This window comes from Chelonoidis abingdonii, chromosome 7 (assembly GCF_003597395.2).
Source record: "Chelonoidis abingdonii isolate Lonesome George chromosome 7, CheloAbing_2.0, whole genome shotgun sequence".
NCBI classification, from domain to species: domain Eukaryota; kingdom Metazoa; phylum Chordata; order Testudines; family Testudinidae; genus Chelonoidis; species Chelonoidis abingdonii.
Window position 1 is genome coordinate 35,441,224 of NC_133775.1, and position 22,416 is coordinate 35,463,639.

General features: G+C 44.0%; 1 protein-coding gene across 1 annotated transcript in view; it reads left to right on the forward strand.

The window, feature by feature from the left end:
• The first annotated feature begins 4,055 nt into the window (after nucleotides 1–4,055).
• LOC116820507 (very-long-chain enoyl-CoA reductase-like) overlaps nucleotides 4,056–22,416 on the forward strand; it is a 42,375-nt gene continuing 24,014 nt past the window's right edge. The window contains exons 1-4 of the mRNA XM_032773036.2: nucleotides 4,056–4,316; nucleotides 21,152–21,202; nucleotides 21,777–21,828; nucleotides 22,196–22,240. Of these exons, the coding sequence (XP_032628927.1) occupies nucleotides 4,290–4,316; nucleotides 21,152–21,202; nucleotides 21,777–21,828; nucleotides 22,196–22,240 (175 nt within the window). The 5' untranslated portion in view covers nucleotides 4,056–4,289. The remainder of the gene's footprint in view (nucleotides 4,317–21,151; nucleotides 21,203–21,776; nucleotides 21,829–22,195; nucleotides 22,241–22,416) is intronic.

A 22,416-nucleotide genomic window follows, 5' to 3' on the forward strand; every position in this document is an offset into this window, starting at 1 on the left:
AACTGATGAGCAGAGTGGCTGAACAGGCATTCTGGGATACCTCCAAATACCCCGGAGGCCAATTACAGTGCTTTTGGTGGCCACACTTAAGGAGCAGCGCTGCATCACGAGCGCTGCATCCTTATACCCGAGGCAAAGCAGGTGTACAACCAGCGCTGCAGCCAGGGAGATGCAGCGCTGTATGTGCCTTCCAAGTGTGGACGATGAGTAAGTTGCAGCGCTGGTGGTGGGTTTACAGCGCTGCAACTCTCCAGTGTAGCCAAGCCCTTGGTTGCTCATTTAAACGTCTGAAGAACAGCAAACTAGGAACGACACTTTACAGATTGAACCAAACCCAGTACAGCCACTTGAAACATAAATTACAAATACTTTTGCTGAATCTAGATCACACATTGCTATATCTAGGTAACAATATATCATCCCTTACCCTCAAGGCTTTGTTTCCCAGCATTTGAGATCAGAAGACTCTGGAATCATCAGTCTATAAGCAATTCTAATGTGGGCAGTTTTTTTCCCTTGGCTTTTCTTTCTTTCTCCGGGTAACCATAATTGAAGAGAACTTTGAGCTATAAATTGTAGTTTTGCTATTAACAATGGAATTTTAATTGCGTATGTTTAGTAGGAATCTCCTTCTCTGATCTGTGTATTGTGTTTATGCAAATTAATTCAATTCCATTATCTCCCCACATTCCAAAACATTGGGCATGGACTGTTTCTAATCTAGAAGAACAGCTTAAAATATTTTTATATTCTCTAATATTTTTGTTTTGATTACTTTTACAAGTTTGAGTTATATTCTTCTATATGTACATATACACAGTACGTGCAGAAGTAGCACTTATCAGGGGAAAGGTTAACTAATTTTGAAGTGCAATAATAAAATGATTTTTTCTTTTGTCCCAATATAAAAACAACATTTTGCCTGGCCAAGACAAAGGACCAAATTCACCACTGGCTCAAGTGGATGCAATTCCATAGACTTCAATGGAGTTGCATCTATTTGCACAGGCAGTGAATTTTGTCCCATAGGTCCTTTTAATCCTTTGCCTTTCTGGTAGGAACCTTTCTTTCTCAGATGAGCCATCCTTTGATTTTTTTTTTTTTAAATAAAGTTTCCATGCTTTGAATTCTACACATACGATGCTAAATTCTGGGGTTGCATAGGGTTGTAAATCAATGCAGAATATAGCCCACCTGTCTACTCTACAGGGAAATATTCAGTAATGAAAAAGTAATATTCTTTTAATGCATTCAAAATTTACAAAAATTGCATTTATTATTAAAATCTCATTACACCTCAGAGCCAGCTTTGTGATTTCATTAACTGACTAATGTTAACTAGAAATCAAGATTTTCTTTTTCCTTTGAATAGTCTTTAATTATTCCACTAAAGTCTAAATCATCAGCAGATAACAGAGCAGTGTCTCCACAGGCCTTCCTGAGATTGATAGGAATGATCTGGCTGAGGATTTGGTTTTGTGAAATCCATTCTCCTCTCAGTATGATATGTTTCAGTACCCTCTGTGAAGTACCAAGCCTCACAGAAATAGTTCAGAATATTGCAGTTGATACTAATTTTTCAGGTCTAAAAAAACATTCTATCATGTAATAAGTACTGGTGATAAGAAAAAAACAGCTTTTTCTACCAAACTGTTTCAGATGATTTCCACAAAGTCTATGCCTCCTCTTCTTTGAGAGAGATAGAAGGCAGGGAGGGGAGGCAGGCTGGCTGTGGTGGTTACTGCTGCCCCAGCAGCCCTGGCTTCAGAGCAGATAGGCATGAAAAAATCCTTTGGCTAGGCAGGGGAACATGCTGTGGAGGACAACCATAATCTGGCTTTTTCTGCCTGCTGAAACTGCAAAGCCCCAACCTATGAAGGGGGAACAACATGGCCTCTGCCATCTCTAGATGCAGGAAGTAGAGCACTGCTCTTTTCCTTCAGCCTGCCACAGGGCTTTTCAACCTGGAATGGAAGGTAGTATAAGAAAAATCTCATGGTACAAATATGGGAGAGACCAGGCTTTGCTTTTGGCTGTTACAGCCCTGATCATGCCAACCTAGATGTTTGCAGAAGCCTGAGCATATTCAGACTGTTCTGAGTGCTGTTGTGAGTAATAAAAGTGCTGCGCCTTCTCTCCTGACAAACCCATTACTTGTGGAAAATGCCTAGCATGCTTCCGGGCAATGTACAAATAAAACAAATACAGATTCATGCTAAGAAACCAGGCTTTGCAGTGTGAGTGTGGCTGCAGCGCCAGCGCTGGGAGAGAGCTCTCCCAGCGCTGCATGTACTCCACCTCCTCATGGGGATTAGCTTGCAGCGCTGGGAGCCGCGCTCCCAGCGCTGGGGCACTATTTACACTGGTGCTTTACAGCGCTGTATCTTGCAGTGCTCAGGGGGGTGTTTTTTTCACACCTCTGAGCGAGAAAGTTGCAGCGCTGTAAAGCGCCAGTGTAGCCAAGGCCTAAGGCACAAAATAAGTTATACCTAGCAAGGGAAATAAGATGTTCTTTAAGTACATTAACAGTAAGAAAAAAGAAAGGGTAGGTTCTCTTCTTAGCAGGCAAGTAGAACTAGTAACTGAAGCAAAATAGGCAACACCTCAGCCTTCTTGCTGTCATCAGTTATTAGTGATTAGATACACAACACAGTTAATACTAATAATCAGGGGGAAGCTATTCAAACCAAAATAGGGAAAGAATATGTTAAAGAACATTTAGATAAATTAGATATACTGTATTCAAGTTGGCAGGGCCAAGATGAAATTCATCTTAGAGTATTTAAGAAACTAGCTGAAGCAATCTTGGAACCATTAACAGCAATTATCTTTAAGAACTTGGGGTGGATAGATGAGGTCCCAGAGGACTGGAGAAGGGCAAACACAGTACCAATCTTTAAAAAGGGGAACAAAGAGAACCTGGAAAATTACAGACCAATCAGCTTAACTTTGATGCCTGGAAAGATATTAGATCAGATTATTAAACAATCAGTTTGTAAGCACTTAGAGGACAATAGGTTTACAAAGAATAGCCAGGATGGATTTGTCATGAACAAATCATGCCAAAGCAACATACTTTCTGGTTTTTATGAGGTTACTGGCCTAGTGATGGGGGGAAGTAGTAGATGCAATATAGCAGGATTCAGCAACCTTTCAGAAGTGGTGTGCCAAGTCTTCATTTATTCACTCTAATTTAAGGTTTTGCGTGCCAGTAATACATTTTAACGTTTTTAGAAGGTCTGTTTCTTTAAGTCTATAATATATAACTAAACTATTGTGGGTTTAAGGTTTTTTTAAATGTTTAAGAAGCTTAATTTAAAATTTTAAATTAAAATGCAGAGCCACGTGGACCAGTGGCCAGGACCCGGGCAGTATGAGTGCCACTGAAAATCAGCTCGCGTGCCGCCTTCAGCATGCATGCCATAGGTTGCCTACCCCTGCAATATAGTAAGGCTTCTGATACACCCTCATGGAATAGTCTCAGAAGCAAACTAGGGAAATGTGGGCTAGATGAAAATACTATAATGTGGATACACAATTGCTTGAAAGACCATAAAGAGTAATTATCAATGGTTCACTGTCAAACTGGGAGGATGTATCTCATGAGGTCCCACAGGACTCAGTTATGGGTCCAGTATTATTCAATATTCACTGGAGAGCTAGATTAGATTTTAGGAAAATTTTTCTATCTATAAAGACATTTAAGATCTGGACTAGGCTTCCAAAGGAGGTTGTGGAATCCCTATCATTGGAAGTTTTACACCTTTCAAGGATGGTCTAGGTATACTTAGTCCTACCTTAGCAGAGGGGGTTGGGTTTGATGACTTCTCCAGATCTCTTCCAGCCTTTCATTTCTTACCATTATATGCTCTGTGTTTGCAGTAGGCATGCAATGCTGTTCAGTCTGCAGATAGCAAACAGCTGTCCTGGACGTGCTCCTAAGGCAGCAGAAGCTGCATCCTGGCTTGCATGTGGCCGGATCTTCCTTTCCCTTGCTGTGGGGATGCTGAGCTCAGCGCAGCCTGGCTGCAGACAGCACATGGGGATGGGGGAGTGAGTGATGCACGGGACGGGCTGGCAGCGCTGGCCTGAACCGCATGCAACCCTCGCGGTAGGACTTCTGAGACCAAGGGAAGGAAGAGGAGGGCAGTGGACATCTCCTGATTGGCCGGCGCGCCGGGGACCCGAGTTAAAGTGCAGCCGCTCTAGGAAGAGGAGGCGGCGACGGCGGTTCTGCTCCCTGCTCCAGCAGCCAGAGCCGGGCACAACGCTTGCAATTGGCACCCAGGATGGGCAGCAGAGTCACTTTCTTTGAGGTGGGTGCCTGGCACCGAGGATCATTCAGGGCAGCGGAGCGGGCGCACGGCTGGCATCGTAGCAAACTTGGGTGGGGTTCTAAAGAACGGGCAGTGAATGAAGCGCGGAGCCCTGCGCTGCTGGGAGCAGCCCAATCCCTGGAGCTGCACGGGAGGGAGGCTGGAGGCTAAAAGTGACCGAGGGGTTTCTGCTGCAGTGAGCAGGGTGGGCTTCCAACTCGGCTCCTCCTAGGGGCAGCAGTGTCCCAGCCCGTCTGCAGGGAAGCTAAAGGCTACCAGCAACTCAGCTTACTGGGATTTTCAAAAACAGTTTTAAGTTGCAGGCTTTTGAATCAGGGCGCTTTGATGTACTTGACTTGCATAAAATGTAAGCACAAGGCCAAACCATCTGTGGCTTTCCCTGGGTGAGTGGGGAGAAACTAGACCACACAGACCTATGGTTCAAAGCCTGAATCCAAAATGACACTAGAGCCCCCAGAATTGGTATGTATATCTTATGTATGTATCCGTTCCAAGGCAGCTGTTTTTCTAGTGTCCCTCTCCTCCTGGGGCTGATCACTCCAACTTGGCATGTTTGAGTGGCCAGGTGATTTGTTCAGGGTCAGATGGCCCATCACGAGAGAGGAAGAGGATCTCTGTATCCTGTTGTGGATAGTTTCACAGGGTTACTTGTGATTTGGGAAAGTCCGGGATCAATGGCACTCATCTCTTTTCACCACCCTTCCTAATCCCACTGTTAATGTTCACTCTGCTCGGGGTATATATATCCTTGCTGTTTGAAAAAACAGAGGGAGATAAATGTCACTGGCAACATTCATCTCTAGCTTCTTGGAAGACCCTTGTTAAATAATGCATGTTGCAATGCTATACATAGTAGGAGCCTTTTTAAAACGTAGCATGAAAGCTTAAAAGCATGTGCATGGTATGATTTAATGCCTGAGGTATTTCAGTACAAAAGCACTGAACCCCTAACACCTGTTGTGAGTCTCAGTCATCTCCTTTGATGAAATCTTTATTCATAAAGGCATTTGCACATTACAGTCATTTGCATACAGTGTCTGCTATGCTTTAGGGCATTGTATAAACTATATATAATAATGGTCTCTGATTAATAGAGCTGTCTTTTCTGGTTCTGAAAGACAGGTGGGAAAAGTTGTCTGAAATATTCTTGGCCATTTGTAAATGTCATTGACTATAGATTTTAATGATGTACTTGATTCTTGCATTAATAGGTGTCAAATAAAAAAATAATCAAGAAAGAACTGAATACATTCAGCTTTTTCTGTGCGTATACTAAACACAGCATCACAAAAAGACCTATCTGTCTTACCTTTTGGCATAACTCAAAGAATCTACATTTAATCAGGTACACTAAGCTCTAATGGAGAGAGTGTGTTCATATCAGCTAATAGAAAGTTCTGAAGACTGGTTCATGTCAAAGCAGGGAAGTTGGAATTTCAAAATAATACTAATTAGCAGCTATCTAGATAACTCTTTCATTTTCGCAATCTCTCATTTCAGTTTCTTCACCATGAGACTCTCCCATATTAACCTAAAAGTAAATGCAAAGGCCTCTTTAATTAAAACAAACTCCTGTAAAATGCAAAATTATCAGTAAAATATTTGCACATTTAAAAATTAACATGGTTTTAACCAAGTGTCTGAAAAGCAGCTCCTCCTCCATTTACTCATCAAGTCCTAAGGTCCATGATTCTGTCTTTTACCAAAACTTAGAAAACACTTTAGATATCTCTAGCACCTAAACAGGATGAGCTAGATTATCTCTGGCCCTTGCATTGGTGAATAAGTTAAAGATGCACAGAGCCTTCCTCCTATGGCCCTATCTATCTTACCCTAAGGAATTTTAAGAAGAAATTCCCATTGGTATTACCAATGTTTCTGCTGCATCAGTGTTAGCTTCATTAGCCCTAGCCAGGTGCCTGTCTATGCAGCTTCTTGCAGTTTTAGCTCAGTGTCAATTATACCTCAGTAGCCCAGACTAAAAGGGACAGATACAACTACAAACTCTGCTAGCTCTCCCTGAGGAACAATCCACTCTGTGCTTCACACTTTGCCAGTAGAGTAGAGCTGAGCTGTCTGGCTGGCCATGAAAGCATTGAAGACTCCATCTTCTTAAGGGTGCAGTGGCTGTATTCCCTAGGAGATCTGAGAGGCATTAGACCAGATCATCAAGTCTGTCTGAGGTGCACTTCATGCTGGATTCAAGGTGTGGGTGATGGCACAACAAAGTTGGCTTTGTGTTGCTCGGGTCTGAGGGCAGCAGCATACGTGAGGCTGCTCTAACTTACTGACAGTAGCCCCACAGGGTCTGTTATCCTGTTGAGGCTCATCACAATGCAAAGTGTTTCTGCCACAGGCCCTGTATCTTATGTCATCTCACTACAGAGGACAGTGTAAGTCTGGTACAGCTGGCTTCATGTGAGCCAAGGATTCCCCTCTGCAAGAGGAATCCTCAACTTGCCTGTGTGGCATGGAGCAGTGTAAAAGGACATATTGGAGGCCGAGGACCTGGCCCAATGTATCTCTCTCAGGCAAAAGGCTCCCCAGAGCCCTTGCTGGGTTGGTGCAGTTCCGCATTAGGCTGTGCCTAAAACACTATCTGGCCTACTATCCGTTGCTGCTAAATGTTAGTGATGTCAGCAATCTTTTCAGAGGATGTAAGGAATCCTGAACTCAAGTCTAATTAGGTCAGAAAAGAGAGAGGAAAAAATCTAAGTACTTTAAGAGCACCATCCTGAATCCACTGATATCAGTGGGACTTTTTGCCAATAACGTCGGTGGGAACAGGGCCTGGCAAATATGTTCTCACCATGTTTGGGGAGCATAAATAGTCTGTTTTTGGTTTAAGAAGCTTTCTCGTTCACCTATAAGCTGACTCCGTAGCCCAAGCAGCCATTTTTTCTATTGGCCAATACTATTGCCAGGAAACTCAACAGTTTTTTTTTTTTTTTTTTTTCTGTTCCTTAAGCTGGTAGAGATTCGGCAAACAACCACTAGTCACTTATGTTCCGTTCTCACCTGTCTTTTGTCAAGAGGCTTTATATGCAACAATTCTCAGTTTCAACCCGGGCTCATATTGAGGCAGGGAAAGTCGTGCAGTGGCACTCTTCTGAACTCTACCTACAAAATAAGCTCTGCCCCATGTGAGTTGCCAAAATGAGATGCTACTGTAGCTTATGCGGATATATAAGATCATGAGGTAGCCAGTGGAACTCACAGAACAATCAAGTGCTGCTTGAATGTCCCCACTGGCTCTGCTAGGCTCCTTGGGTTTGATTCCTTTTTGAGTGGTGAAAAAATAGAAATAGTTAGACTCTCCCAATTGCCACCCACATGTGGCACCAAAATAACACAGTAAATTGTGTAGATCCATGATCTTCCTTCTCTTTTTCTTACATGAGGAATGAAATAGATAACAATGTTGGCATTTAAATCATCACTAGGCATCTGAGCTGATACCTAATGAGCTGAACAGGGCAGAACTCAATAGCTCAGAGCTATCAGGTCTCTCTGCAGACTCAAGTAGACGTCTGGTTTCAGTTCACCTTTTTAGATCCTTTTTTAAAAAATGAAAGCTGAGATTCTGGAGAACTAGATAGTAGCTTTAAAGAGGGGAAAGCATACCACAAGCACTGCATACTGGCCCAATCTGAGCGCTGTTGATAGCAGTGAGAAAGGCTGGAGTGAATAACTGCCCATACAGCTCACCCCACCAATTTGATTACACATACATGGATAAAATCAAAATATTTTAGTATTTAAAATTTTAATGCTTCTTTGCATAAATTCAAAATGGAGTTCTAGGTAAAGAGAAGATAAATATCTAAGTTGTAGGCCAGTATTGTTTATTATATACTCTGAAACCCTTGTTATACTTTGCAGTTCTGAAGCATCTTCCACTTGAGAATCACTAAGCACTTTACGAACATTAAAATCACACTCTGAATATTTGTGCCTAGTATTGTTATTGGCTAAATTTAGGATTATTGTTACTGAAAGATATTTTTTTTTCAGCTTATTTCATGCATTTGACTGACTTGGGACACAGTCAGTTTCACTTTTGGGTATAGCTACAAGGGGACTATACATTGCCCATGTGCATGTGAGTTAAGGGTCCCGTGGGCATAGCACCTTTGCCCAGTTAACCCCAAGCACAGAATTGAAAGTGAGGTCCCTATTCACTAGGAATATAAATAATATTTCTACAATTAGTATAAGGGGGAATTAATTCCTGCAATGTAGCTGTAACGCCACCCCACACCCCAGGAAATACTCCTAGTGTGTGGGATCCTCCCTGGCGCACACACAGCCATCATAGCTAGCTGCATATCACCTCCAGTGCTCAAGGCTTACTGGGAGAAGGGAGAATGTGGCCAAAATGTCCCTTTGTCCTGGCTAGCACCAACTACTGAAATGGGTCAAGTGGGCCATTGCAGTTGGGGTGGAAATTCGGGTAGTCTTCAGAGCTACTCTAACCTGTGCTGCAGTAGATTGGCTCCTAGCAGTGCCAGGACAGGGGAGACACACTGCCTTTCCCTTCATTCTCTGGCTGGGCTCAGCACTAGTTTAAGTATGAAGCAGGCCAAACGGAGGGTCCATTCTAGCCTGAATAAATTAATGTAACTCCATAGCTGTTCTGAGACTCATGAGATTACCGGATACAGGAATGTAACCAAGAAGAGAAGTTTAATACTTATCCTAGTAGTGACTACTACAGAGAGGGGAAACTGGTCAGTTCATGAGAGACTTAAGGCTCCTCTCAGTTTCAAACAACTTATGGAGTATTTTGTAAAACATCAGTGGATCAAAAGTAGGCAATTCCAGTGCTTATTTATCAAGTTGGACATCAGTCAGGATTACAGTCACAACACAAATCTAACTGTACCACACATTGAAGATGCACTTCACAAGAACATCTCTCTGAAAAAAAATCAAAAACAGTCAAATGAATATGAAAAGCACTGCATGTTCTCTCATCAAATGGCAAACATTTATTATGCTATGGAAAGTATAGGCACATAAGCTCAGAAATGCACTGATCTGGCACGATGTATCTATATTTTGTACTGTAAATGAACAAAGTGAACACTTACATTCTGAATAATTTATATTTTTTCCCTAGCCTCTGACATTAGTGTTTTCAATTTGCTGAGTTCTTCAGAAATTCTTATATAGTCATTGTGGGTTATATTTGGTAGAGACATGGTCATTTAAGAAGTGACAGCTTTGCTGAGCTGTGTGACTTTTAGAACAAATTATATCCTTCAGTTGCTCTAGATAGAGATCAGAAAGTGTTTGTTTTTAAAAACAATACTTAATGAAGAGATTCTCATAAGAAGAGTGCAGCTTTGAGAAATAGGCTTCACATGACATTGCAAAGTACAGCCCACCACGTTACTTGAAGCAGGGCCCCGATTCTGCAATGAGCTCCATTGCAAGATTGAGGCCTAAGAGTGGAATCCAGAAAGGGACTTAGGCACAGAAACAACACTGTGATCCACAATGCTGGAGTTAGGTGCCTAGGGCTCCCTATACAATGAATGGGAAGAGATAGGCACCTTAGACTGAGATCCTTAAAGCCTGCATGCTCAGTGGAAAGCCGCCTAAACTAACTTGTGGAAGATGCCAGCAGGGGTGTGTGTAAACCCTGACCCTCTATTGGAAATAGGCACCTGAGTCTGGGCTGCATGGAGGCACCTAGCTTTGGTTGTGATCCATGAACTGGGGGAAGATAAGCACACCCAATCAAGGTACTTGGCTGCCTAGTTGCATGCGAGACCCAAAACAAAATATCCAGAGAAGGAAGAAGGTTGAGTTGCCAGGTGTCCAGTTTTTGACTGGAATGCCTGGTTGAAAAGGGACCCTGGTGGCTCCAGTTGGCACTGCTGACTGGGCTGTTAAAAGTCCAGTCGGTGGCACAGTGGGGGCCCCAGGCTAAGGCAGGCCCCTTGCCTGTCCTGGCTCTGTGCGGCTACTGGAAGTGGCCACCAGAGCTCTGCAGCCCTTAGGTGCCTGGGTGGCCAGGAAGGCTCTGTGCACTGCCCCCACCTCCAGCGCTGGCTCTACAACTCCCATTGGCCAGGAACTGTGACCAAGGGGAGCTGCAGGCAGCTGCAGCGGGCACGAGGGCAGTATGCAGAGCCTCCCTGGCCACCCATGTACCTGGGAGCTGCAGGGACCCGGCGGCTGCTTCCGGGAGCTGCCTGAGGAAGTGTTGCCCAGAACCCACACCCTGAACCCCATCCCATGCCCCAACCCCCTACCCCAGCCCTGAGCCCCCTCCTGCACCCAAACTCTCTTCCAGAGCTTGCACTGCCCCTGCACCCTGAACTCCCTCCCACATGCCAAACCCTGCCCCAGCCTGGAGTTCCCTCTTGCACCCTAAATCCCTCATCCCTGGCCCCATCCTAAAACCCACACCCCCAGCTGGACCTGCATCCCCAACCCCCTGCCCAAACCCCTCATTTACTGATTTTTCTCTACTCTGTTTCAAATATAGTAATCTTAGGTATTTCTTGTAAATATAGTAGAAGAATGTTCAGACAGAAGTGCACTCAGTTAACATGTCCCTTTAAGATTCTTATATTATATAATCAATAAACAAATTACACTTAATATACCAGTGTTTGGAATAGAATTATCTGGGGCCTTATCCTGCAAACCTTTACTCATCCTTGCATGAAATAATAATCCCATTGATACCAACAGAATTACTTGCATGAGGACTACTTATGTGAGTAAGGGTTTGCACGATTGGGCCCTTGGTTTTCTGAGGATTTGGCTACACTTGCAGCTGTACAGCGCTGGGAGTTAAAGCTGTCTTCGTACAGCTGTGTAGGGAAAGCGCTGCAGTGTGGCCACATTTGCAGCGTTGTTGGGAGTGGTGCATTATGGGCAGCTATCCCAGTGTTCAAGTGGCTGCAACGTGTTTTTCAAAAGAGGGGGGTGGGGTAGAGTGTGACAGGGAGTGCGGGGGAGACAGAGAGAGTGGATTTTTGGAGCTGACACTGTCAGCTCCCTGCCTTGCAAGTTCCAAGGACTGGAAGATACACAGCACCAACCTTCAGTCATTTTAAAAGTTTCGACCCCTTCCCACACCCCTCTCTCATTCACTAAATGCAAATAGCCTTCAGACCAGATAAGCAGCTGCTCCAAAACAGACCCCCCTCCCTCCATCCCTCCGGGCTGCTTCTCTCCTCAAGCAAACACTAGGGGATCCCCTCTGCCTGCATGCCTCTGCTCGAGCAAACAGTAGCTGTGTTTGTTTTTTAGATAAGCAGCTCCAGGAGTCCCGAGTTCACAACAAAACAAAGAGAGACATCACAACAAAACAAAGTGTGTTATCTTTACTTAAAAAGCATTATGGGAAGGTTCTGGAGATCAGTTACAGCGTAGTAAGATTAATCACTATTTACACTGGCACCCCAGCGCTGCAAGGGCAGCGCTATAGTCGTTATTCCCCAGGTCGAGGTGGAGTACAGCCAGCGCTGTAGCCAGGGAGATACAGTGCTGTATGTGCCTTGCCAGTATGGATGGGGAGTAAGTTACAGCGCTGTAAAGCCACCACCAGCGCTGTAACTCTCAAGTGTAGCCAAGCCCTGAGCCAGATATGTTTGTAAATCACCAGTTAGGCAGATTTAGTCATAATTAGTTTTTGATGAACTCATTGCATTTAGGGAATGTCTTAGGTGAAAGATTTTTCAAACTGAAAATGACTGGATAAACAGAGATATGGTGTCTCTCTCCAGTGATGCCAAATTATTTAAGTGCTAGGACAGTTTTTCCCCATCTCTTCTTTAGGATGAACAGAGTTTTTTGTCTGTTTTCTTGAGCAAAGGAAAAGCACATTTAAAGTTTAGTGATGGTGGGGAGGTTGGTTTGTTTGGTTTTTTGAAAAAGTGCTGGAGGGTAATTTTCAAAGGTACAAAAGGCAGCTAGGTGTCCAACTCCCCTTAAAAGTTCAGTAAGAATTGAGTGCCCATTTGTGTTCTTGAAAATCTTCACCCCAATCCACCCATGTCCCTGAAAATGCTGGGTTAGCCGCTCTTGTATTTTTTTTTTTTCACATGTTTTGTCTAACCTAGCCAAGTGATGATTCCTTATGTTACCCCAGTGGTTATACTAAATAACCAGCATGTTGCTCAGTCCCTTCATTTGCAGATAAAGGTGGTTTGAGGATCATGTGCAAGTCAGCTACAGAAGTGTATGGTCTGATCCTGAGCATCTGCTATTCCAGGTGACTTCAGTAGTAGTTATAGGTGCTTGACACCTCTCAGGATCAGGCCTGTTCTGAGGATCCCTGTTTCTGGGAGGTTTGCAGACATTGCAGCACTTACAGATTTGGGCTCTGACCTCACTGTGTTTGAAATCATGCGGGAACTTACTGTTGCTAATAACATGGTTCTAGCGTGATTTCCCTAACTGGTTTGGATAGGAAGCTGTTCTCGAGAACAATGTTAGCAAAACTTCATCTTGACTAGGGGTGGATTGAGTTGGTACAGTCTACTCCAGGTGTCCCTTAAGTTTCTGCTAAACTGAAGCGGTCATTGAAAACAATTAAGTCGACTATGAAGATAACCCTCTTAATGAGAGCTGGTGTGGTGCTGCCTGCCTAGAGCATTGTTGGGATGTTGCAGGTCCTATTACAAATATTTCCCTTGCTCTAATGATCTCTGGATTGCATGACTCAGAGTAAGAAGGCTGAGTTTAAATGCCTGGGGCAGGGTTGCTTGGACTGCAAAGAAAATTAGGATTCTCTGTTTTAAGAGCACTCCTTTGTGCATGACAAAGATAAGGAAGCTATGCGTAAGATATTTGAATGATCTGGGAACACTTGAAGGGATGCAACCAATCTAAACCCCATGCTGCTAACTGAAAAATGTTCTTTTTTTTGTTTTTTTTATTGTTACAAGCAACACTTAAGATTTACAGGAAAAAAGTTTCCCCCCTAGTTTCTTTACATTGTGTATTTGACAACACTTTGTATATAGTCAGTTTCACAGCTTCCCTTTTAAGACAGTTATTCAAGCCATTCCCCCATTTGTGAGAGTCTTGGGAGAGAAAATCACTTTTAAAAACAGGAAAATGTGATTGTAAAGAAACACCACTTGGCAGGAAGACTCAGTGTTTGAAACTGACTGAATTTCAAGTTTACTGTGTTCCTTCAAGAGAACAAACATGTTTGTCTATTACTATTATAAATATATGTTTTCAGACATAAGTTTTAAAGAATTTTTGGTAAGTAGGAGTATTGCATGTTGAGTCCTAGAGGACCCCTCCGCACTGAATTCTAAGCCCAGAAGCAAAAAAAATTCTGAGGGGCTCTTTGCCCTTGTTATATATCCATTGTTGCCTTTGTCTCATGCACTTTGCTAAGTAAATGTTCTGTGCCTGTCAAAGCTGCTTCAAGCACCTGTCCATATTGCCTCATAAGACCCCTGAGCTAATTCTGCTTCTTAGCAACAGAAAATCACAAAGAACAAGAATCCTAGAGGCTTCAAAGTCCTCTACTGCCATCTTCAGCCCCAAAGATTTTTAGACATTATCTTTACACTGCAGTTGGGAATAGACCTCCCAGCTAGGGTTGCTAACTTTCTGGACTGCAGAAAACTGAAAATCCCTGCTCCGCCCCTTCCCTATCCCTTCTCTAAAGCCCTGCCGCTGCTCACTCCATCCCCCCTCCCACTGTTGCTCACTCTTCCCCACCCTCGCTCATTTTCACTGGGCTGGGTGGGGGGTTGAGGTGTGAAAGGGGGTTGAGGGCTCCCGGGTGGGTCCAGAAATGAGGGGTTTGGCATGTGGGAGGGGGCTCCAGGCTGAGGCAGTGGGATAGGGTGTGGGAGAGGGTACGAACTCTGGGCTGGGGGGTTGGGTTCTGGAGTGTGGCCAGAAATGAGGGGTTCAGGGTGCAGGGCGGGCTCTGGGCTCGGGCATGGGGTTGGCAGATGGGGAGGTGAGAGCTTCAGCTTGGGGTGCAGGCTCCTGGGTGGGGCCGGGGCTGAGGGGTTTGAAGTGCGGGAGGAGGGAGCTCTGGGAGGGAGTTTGGGTGTGGAAGGGGGCTCAGGGCTGGGGAAAGGAGTTGGGGGCATGGGACAGGGTTCAGGGTGCGGGCTCTGGGCGGCGCTTACCTCAGGCGGCTCCCAGAAGTGGCCAGCATTTCTCTCCATCTCCTTGGCGGAGGTGTGGCCAGGCGGTTCTTTGTGGTACTCCCATCTGCAGACACTGACCATTGGTTCCTGGCCAATGGGAGCTACAGAGTTGGCACTTGGAGCGGGAGCAGCGAATGGACTGGGAGCCCCCATGGCCGCACCTCTGCCTAGGAGCCGGAGAGACATGCTGGCTGCTTCCAGGAGCCATGCAGAGCCTGCCTTAGCCCCACTGACCAGAGCTGTCAGGTCAAAAACTGGATGCCTGGCAATCCTACTTCCATCCTGTCCAGGTAGACAGGCTTGTGCTAGTGGGACCTGAGCTAGTATGCTAAAAATAGCAATATCTAAATACCTTGTCAGTAGGTAAGAACAAGGTTCTCGGATCTGATGCCATTAGGAAAAAAAGAACAGGTGTTTCCCATAAATCAGCTACTTCATATATCTTACAGGATACAGAGGATTGATATATCCTGACATACACACATAGGTCAGACCTGAAGAACAGCTCTGTTAACTTGAAATCTTGTCTCTTTCACCAACAGAAGTTGGTCCCGTAAAAGATATTACTTTATCGCATCCACACACACAATGCTCTACAGAAAGAGGGGTAATGGAAGCACTGACAGACATTTAATTAATACACTGCAAATCACAGTACTAATACATATAATAATTACCTTTTGATTTCAGAGGGGTAGCTGCTGCCTCTTTGGGGACACATTTATTCCCTCACGGCCACGTCCTGGTTCTGTTAAAGTCAAGGACAAAATGGCTGTTGACTTCAATGGGAACAGCATTTGGTCCTCTGAGTAAGAGAGAATTCTATTTCATACACCTTCTCCGCAGGGCTGGCCTTAGGAAAAATGGCATCCTGCATGAACTTGTATTTTGGTGTCCCTGGCCCCCCATGGGCTCCCCAGCTCCCTACCCCGCCTTGAACTCTTAACCCTTGCGCCCCTAACACCTGTATGCACCCTGCACACATGAGGGGAAACTGACCTGGATGCATAGAGCAGATGGCATTGCTGCTCACTTTCCCCTTTTGAAGCTGCTGCTCTGTGCACCTTTGGGGGAGAGGGGAGAGAGGAGCGAAGTCAGGGCTACCCTCCTCCAGGTCACTTTGCCCTTCCTTTATGCAGCCCAGGTGGGCAGAGAGCAGCAGCTCCTGATGCTCACCTCACAGCATAGACCAGGTGGGGAAAGTGACCTGGATGCACGGAGCGCTTGGTGTTGCTCCTTGCTTCCCCACTCCCACAGCCCCTTGGAGGGCATGGAGGAACATTGGGGACCAGGCCAACAGTTATGTGAACTGACACAGTACTGAACACACTGGATTTTTGTTGGGGGCAGGGTTCATCTACATCATAGGTTCTCAAACTTTTTTTTTGTTGACAGACCCCTTTTCAAATGCAATGTTAATCACAGACCCCCAGCTGAGAAACTGATGGACAAAGGTTTGTGTGTATAAACATGTACTGTGTGTCTACACTGCAAAGTTGTCAACAAAAGTTGTCTTTCACAGGTACTTTAAAAAGGCCCCCATGAAAGACAAAAGTTTTTCCGACACAAGTGGCAGTGTGAACGTGGCTTTGTCAGCAGGCATGCTGTCCTGCCGACAATGCTAACGCCGCTTGCGGGACTGGAAGTATTTTGTTGGCAAAAATGACGAGGCGACAAAGTACCAACAAAGAGCATTTATACACACTGACTTTTTGCAACAAGGCTGTGTCGACACAGCCTTGTCGCTAAAAGCTGCCTGGCATCGACAAGCCCTTAGTAATGCTTTAAGAAAAAGAGCAGAGTACTTATAGATGTCAGTGAGATGGGTGTGCCTGTTTCTTACTGCAGAGTCTATCTGTTGTTGGTGTGATTGTTGGCATATTGAGGACCATTGCAATCCCTCAGGACCCCCGTTTGAGAACCACTGGCCTACACTGATAGCTAAAGCATGTTCAGGGTCAAGTTGGTTTACATGGTTGTCATCCCTGTGTTTCTGAAAAGGGAAAGGGTGATTTTGTTCTAATATTTAGCTTTGTCTTGAGTCTAAAAGTGGTTGAGACATCTTAAAGTCCAAGGGTGATGTGATGGCCTCAGCACAGCTGGATACCAGAGAGAGAGAGAGGGAGATCTTCACCAGTCTCCAGCCCTTCACACTGTGTAAGAGGGCGGGTGTGGGCCAAAGGAGCCCTGCATGCCCTGTGTCCAGTCTGGAGAGGCTTCCTCCAGTGCAGGTATTGCAGCTACCTCTGGAGGACTCTCTTACAAGCCCTGGCATAGGATATGTGTCTTTGCAGGAGGGATGACTAGGGTTGGGTCCAAACACTAAGCACTGGAGTTTCTGGGCATTACTGACACCTGTAAGAGAGCTGGGGGAGGCTGCCAAATAACATATGCATGGACCCAGGGCTTTCTAAATTATGCCCGTCACCTTGCCAGCCCCTGGAGCAGATGAGGATTGGGAGGGTATAAAGGTGGTTTAGAGCTCCCATAGTCCCCCTCCCCTGGGCTGTGAATCTCACTCGTAATGGTTTAGGAGTCTGCCCCTCTACCATTTTTTCCATTGGGAGCAGACTTCTCTTCTCTGGTTCTCCAAGGAGAGAGACCTCTAGCCAAACAGAGGCAACAAAGCTTGGCATTCCCAGTATTCCTAAGGTAAAATAAAAAGAGGGAAAACACTTAAAATCCCAGTAACCTTTTTGAGACCTAACGAAGCAAAAGGGCACAAACCCAGTGGCACCCCCTCTTCTGGCCACCTTGAAAGGGGAGCCCCAATCAAAAATGGGTCTCAGTGTGCTGCAGCATTCATATCTGATGCAAAGAGACTCATTTACCTGGTACTTCTGTCTGGAGCTCAAGTGCTTCAGTTAGTGCAAAAGTAGAAAAAGAGAGAATTATTTAGGGCAAGAGCAGAGAGAGCAGGAAATACAATATATGAAATAAGCTGTCACATCACTTCAAAACACTCCTATTATATGATACTGTGTTTAGTTAGTATCATATTGAGGGTCTAATATTAATCTCCTCTCTTGGTTAGTTAATACCAAACAATTAAAATTAGATGTTTATTTAAAAACCCTCCAGTACTAAGTAATGAAAAAGTTCCAGTCATTTGGTATGTGAGAGGAGTTCCATTATAAAGTGGGTCAATGGGAACAAACTGAGGGGAAAAAAGGCTGCTCTAATGAAACTGGGCTTTGAAATCCCAGGAGGAGGAGACTGTTTTCGCCCCCTCCCCCCCAAACTTGTAGTCTTTTCCAAACACTCTGCTCCGGGTTTTTGACCTGTTTGGCTCTTGTTTGACGCGGCTGCCCCTCACTGAAACCCCTGTGCCAGGTTGCAATGCCTGCAACAGGGAGCCAAGCCCAGCTCTGCGGGACAGGAGTCACTGCTGCAAGGTGGGTGTGGGACAGATCACCTTCCATCTTCCCCCAGGGCACCAGGTTTGCCTAGCCCAGGGCCCAGTGATGGGTTAGTACGGCCCTGGACATGGCAACCCATCTAGCATCTTCTCACAACCCATTGGTGAGTCGGGACCTATTGTTTGGGAAACACTGTTCAAAGTATTCTCTTTTCCTATCCTCCTTTCCATACACATTCCCTCACATGAGACTGGTAGAAAATGGGAATGGACATATACTTCTCATGATGGGATCACCTGTTTTAATAACTACCCAGAGGCAAGAGCATGCCCGTATAGCATTGTCACAGCTGCCTAGGGGTTCATGGATTCTACACTTCTATTTTTATCCGTTAGAATTTATCAGATAATTCTATATTTTCTATCAAATTTTTTTAACCAAGCCTCGGAAGTTTTATATCATGGATCTAATTTTCTGTTAAATGTTATAGCTTGGTTAAAAATGATGCAGAAAGGACTTCATTCTCTGATAAATGCTATATGTGGTTTAAACTAACTTTTGTTGAACCCTGCTAGTTTAACATCTGTAATTTCTGTAGCATTTTTCCATAAGGACAAAATGTGCTGAAATTGCATGTGATATAATGGGTAAACTTAACTTTGGCGTCTGATCTACAAATCTTTATTCACTTGAGGGTTCTGCTCACAGGACTATTCACCTAGAATTACTCCATGGAGACTACCACGGAAGTTTGGGCCCTAAATTATTTTCAGGACTGACATGACACCTTTAAAATAAACAGATATTTATGTTGGGTGTGTCACATGGAATTTTAAATGTTGACTGTATTCAGTGAACAGCAAAGAGGTGTCTAAGAAATCAGAAACACTAGGAGGACATCATAGAATATCAGGGTTGGGAGGGACCTCAAGAGGTCATATAGTTCACCACCCTGCTCCAAGCAGGACCAATTCCAACAAAACCATCCCAGCCAGGGCTTTGTCAAACTGGGCCTTAAAAAACTCTAAGGATGGAGATTCCACCACCTCCCTAGGTAACCCATTCCAGTGCTTCACCACTCTCTGAGTGAAAAAGTTTTTCCTACTATCCAACCTAAACCTCTCCCACTGCAACCTGAGACCATTACTCCTTGTTCTGTCATCAGGTACCACTGAGAACAGTCTAGACCCATCCTGTTTGGAACCCCCTTTCAGCAAACTAACTTATTAAATTAGATTTAAAAAGTCAGGCGTATGTTTAACATCAGAATTAAAATAAATGATGTTTAAATTCTTTGATGTTGCCCAGGTAAGCAATAGTACATCTGTATTTGTACATGAAGAGATCTATTACTGTGCAAGATCTATGCTGCTTTCCATTAGACATGTCAGCTTATTTTAGTTAAACACTTTCCAAGTGTACCATTGTAAATGAGTTCTACAATAGGTACGTTTCTTTTGGCCTGAAGTGTATTTCTACTCTGAAAGTGACTTTGTGGCATTGAGGAAGTCTCTGTTTATTGTCACTCAATGACATAGATCAGTGTGCTCTATTTACAAGTAAAAATTATGATTTGTGTGTCTGTCAAGCTTTGTCTGACTTTTGCAACAGTAATAAAGATTTGGCAGGACAAATTCTTCCCTGTTACACCTGTGAAACTTGATGGAAATCTAGCTTGCTATCCCATAGCTAGGCTGTCTCTATTGTACTAAGTGTTGTACCTTGTGGGAACACCTGACAACCCCATGTTCATCCTTATAATATGATTGTGTGGTATCAGATGCAAAGTTTGTCATGTCAGGTGTCTGTGGAAGGCTTATGATGCACTAAGTGTTGTTATAGTAATTGATGTTACAGTAATGTTATTTTATATGGAGAGATACCTTTCTCATAGAGCTGGAAGGTCACTGGCAGGACCAAGTACTGTCCCTGACAGTTCTTTTTGTTTGTTTGTTTGCCACAGATCGCTAAATGGCCCCCTCAAGATTGAAATTACAACCCTGGGTTTAGCAAGCCAATGCTCAAACCACTGAGCTATCCCTCTCCCCTCTAGTAAGGTTATAGGTTATAATTTAATGTGTATACTTATGAGGGTGAAAATGTATCCTCATGGCTTAAAGTAAGCCCAGGCAAAAACTTTCTAAGAGCAGAGGAGCAGTTCACACCTCATCAAGGTATGTATGGGACAAACCTAGCCCAGTGTCACAGGAAAAAAGGATGCTGGCCCAGCAGCAACAAAAGGATCTGTTTGACTCTTGAGTGAGTCACTCCCCTTTCTTTGGTCAGTTTGGGTCTGTGATGAGGTAATGCTCACCTGACTATGGGGTGGGGGAGGCGAAGCCAAGAGGGAAGAAAGAACATGATAAAAGAGAGACATGTTTGCCATGCTTTTCCTCTGTCTTCCACCTACATCTACAGACACCACACCAAGTGACTTAAGTGCTGATCATAGGGGAGAGCCTGGCTGAAAATCAGCCAGCCTGTGGTGAGTAGCATCTAAGTTTGCAAGGGCACTGACAGTGTTAAGATCAGCTTAGAATGCGTTTTGCTTTTATTTCATTTCACTAAATCTGACTTGTTACGTTTTGACTTATAATCACTTAAAATCTATCTTTGTAGTTAATAAATCTGTTTGTTTGTTCTACCTGAAGCTGTGAGTGTCAGAGACTCCCCTTGGGATAACAAGTACATATCAATTTCTTTGTTAAATTGACAAACTCATATAAGCTTGCAGCGTCCAGCGGGGATAACTGGAGACTGCAGTACGGAGGTTCCTAGGCTTGTGTTTGGGACCGGAGATATTGGCTTGTGTCATTCAGTTGCACAATCCAAGGAGCAGCTTACATGCCAGAGGCTGTGCGTGAACATCCCAGGAGTGGGGCTTCTCACAGCAGAACAGGGTAAGGCTGGCTCCCAGAGTCAAGGATTGGAGTGACCTAGCAGATCACTGGTCCAGATAACACCAGGGGGGAACATCACAAGTGTGTTTAAAAAAAAAACACAAAAAACCTATTTTGGTCAGCACAGTAAGCACTTTGGCTCTGACTGCACACAGGGAGAAGATCTGCTTGATAGGAAGTGCTATTTCTCCAGAGTACATCTGCACTTGGAGATTTAAAGACCTGCAGTTGGTCCTGATCAAAGCTGCCTCTTGGTTATATCAGAAATAGTTTTATTAGCACAGTCAGTAGACTGGAAAAAGTGGTGCTTCATCCTTAGCAATGATCATATTTCTAAAGAAAGCCCCAAGAGCCGAGAGATTAATCAGGCAGCAAACAATTAGAGTTGTCATTTTGTTCTCTATCAGGTGGAAATCCTCGACTGGAAGACAAAGCAACAGCTGTGCTTTCTGGATAAGGTAAATAATAATATTGTTAAAATGGCAGTGACAGTATTTAGAAGTTTTTTAATTTTCTTTAAGTAAATGGAATGCTTGTGAAAGGAGATGGAAGGCCTTTACTCCTCCACTGGAGACAACAGCCTAGGCAGCGGCAGGGCAAACTTACCCACACCACCTTACAAAATCCATCAATCCTCTTCTGGAAAGACCAGAAGGCAGGGAGCACTTCCATCTTCATTCACGTTCAACCTCTCAGCTGAGGGGGCCAACAAGGGTGGCAGTTAGTACCAGTTGTGACGTGACCCTGGAGAGATTTCACATAAGCCACCAAACTATCATCATGTTATAATAACTTTGGTCATTATTAACATGGATGGATTTGCAACATGAGCTAGAGATTAAATGCTCCCCTTTCCTATTATGAGAGGCTTGGGCTGTCCATACTAGACATAGAATTTTTTGGCCATGTTTCAGAAAGTTAAAGGAATGCTTTCAACTTGAAAAAATCACATTTCTCCCTGCACATTTTTTGAACCTACTGATCATCTTCCAATACAAATGTCTTACATGAATAGTATTTTTTGTTGCCTAGGTGGAACCACATGCCACAATTGGTGATATCAGATTGATGTTCCATAAATCATGTAAGTATAATATTTTCAAAGAAACATACTAAGGGTACAAATCACATCAGAATATCCAGTACATAATTATTTAAGATAAAATTATGTAGTTTGATGGAGCATGTGATATACACACATTAACGCAAGTAATCAGCAACTGAACACTAATGTAGCTGAGATTTAAAATAACTTTTCATTAGCTGTCATCTCCTAATTTCTTCAAATCTCTGCTTTGATCTGTAACTTTTTCATGATTATTATAATAAAACAAGAAGTCACAAAAATCTCCAACCGAAAGCTTCTCTCATTCAGTTACAGTCATTACAACAGTGGATAATCCAAAAGCAAATACTATGGATAATTTTATGTTTTCTAATTTGTCTTGCAGATCCCCAGTGGTATCCAGCAAGGCAGTCAATAAGACTTGACCCCAGTAAGTACCAGTCGGGTCTAGAGTAATAAAGCTATGAACACAGTGTTTGCACAGAGGGGTGCCTCGTCCTGCCCTTCTGCTGGTATTATCTGCTATAAGTGAGAGTTTTCTGAACTAGTTAACATTATGAAGGACTTCACAAAAAGGAACCCACCACAAGCTGAATTCTTTGAACA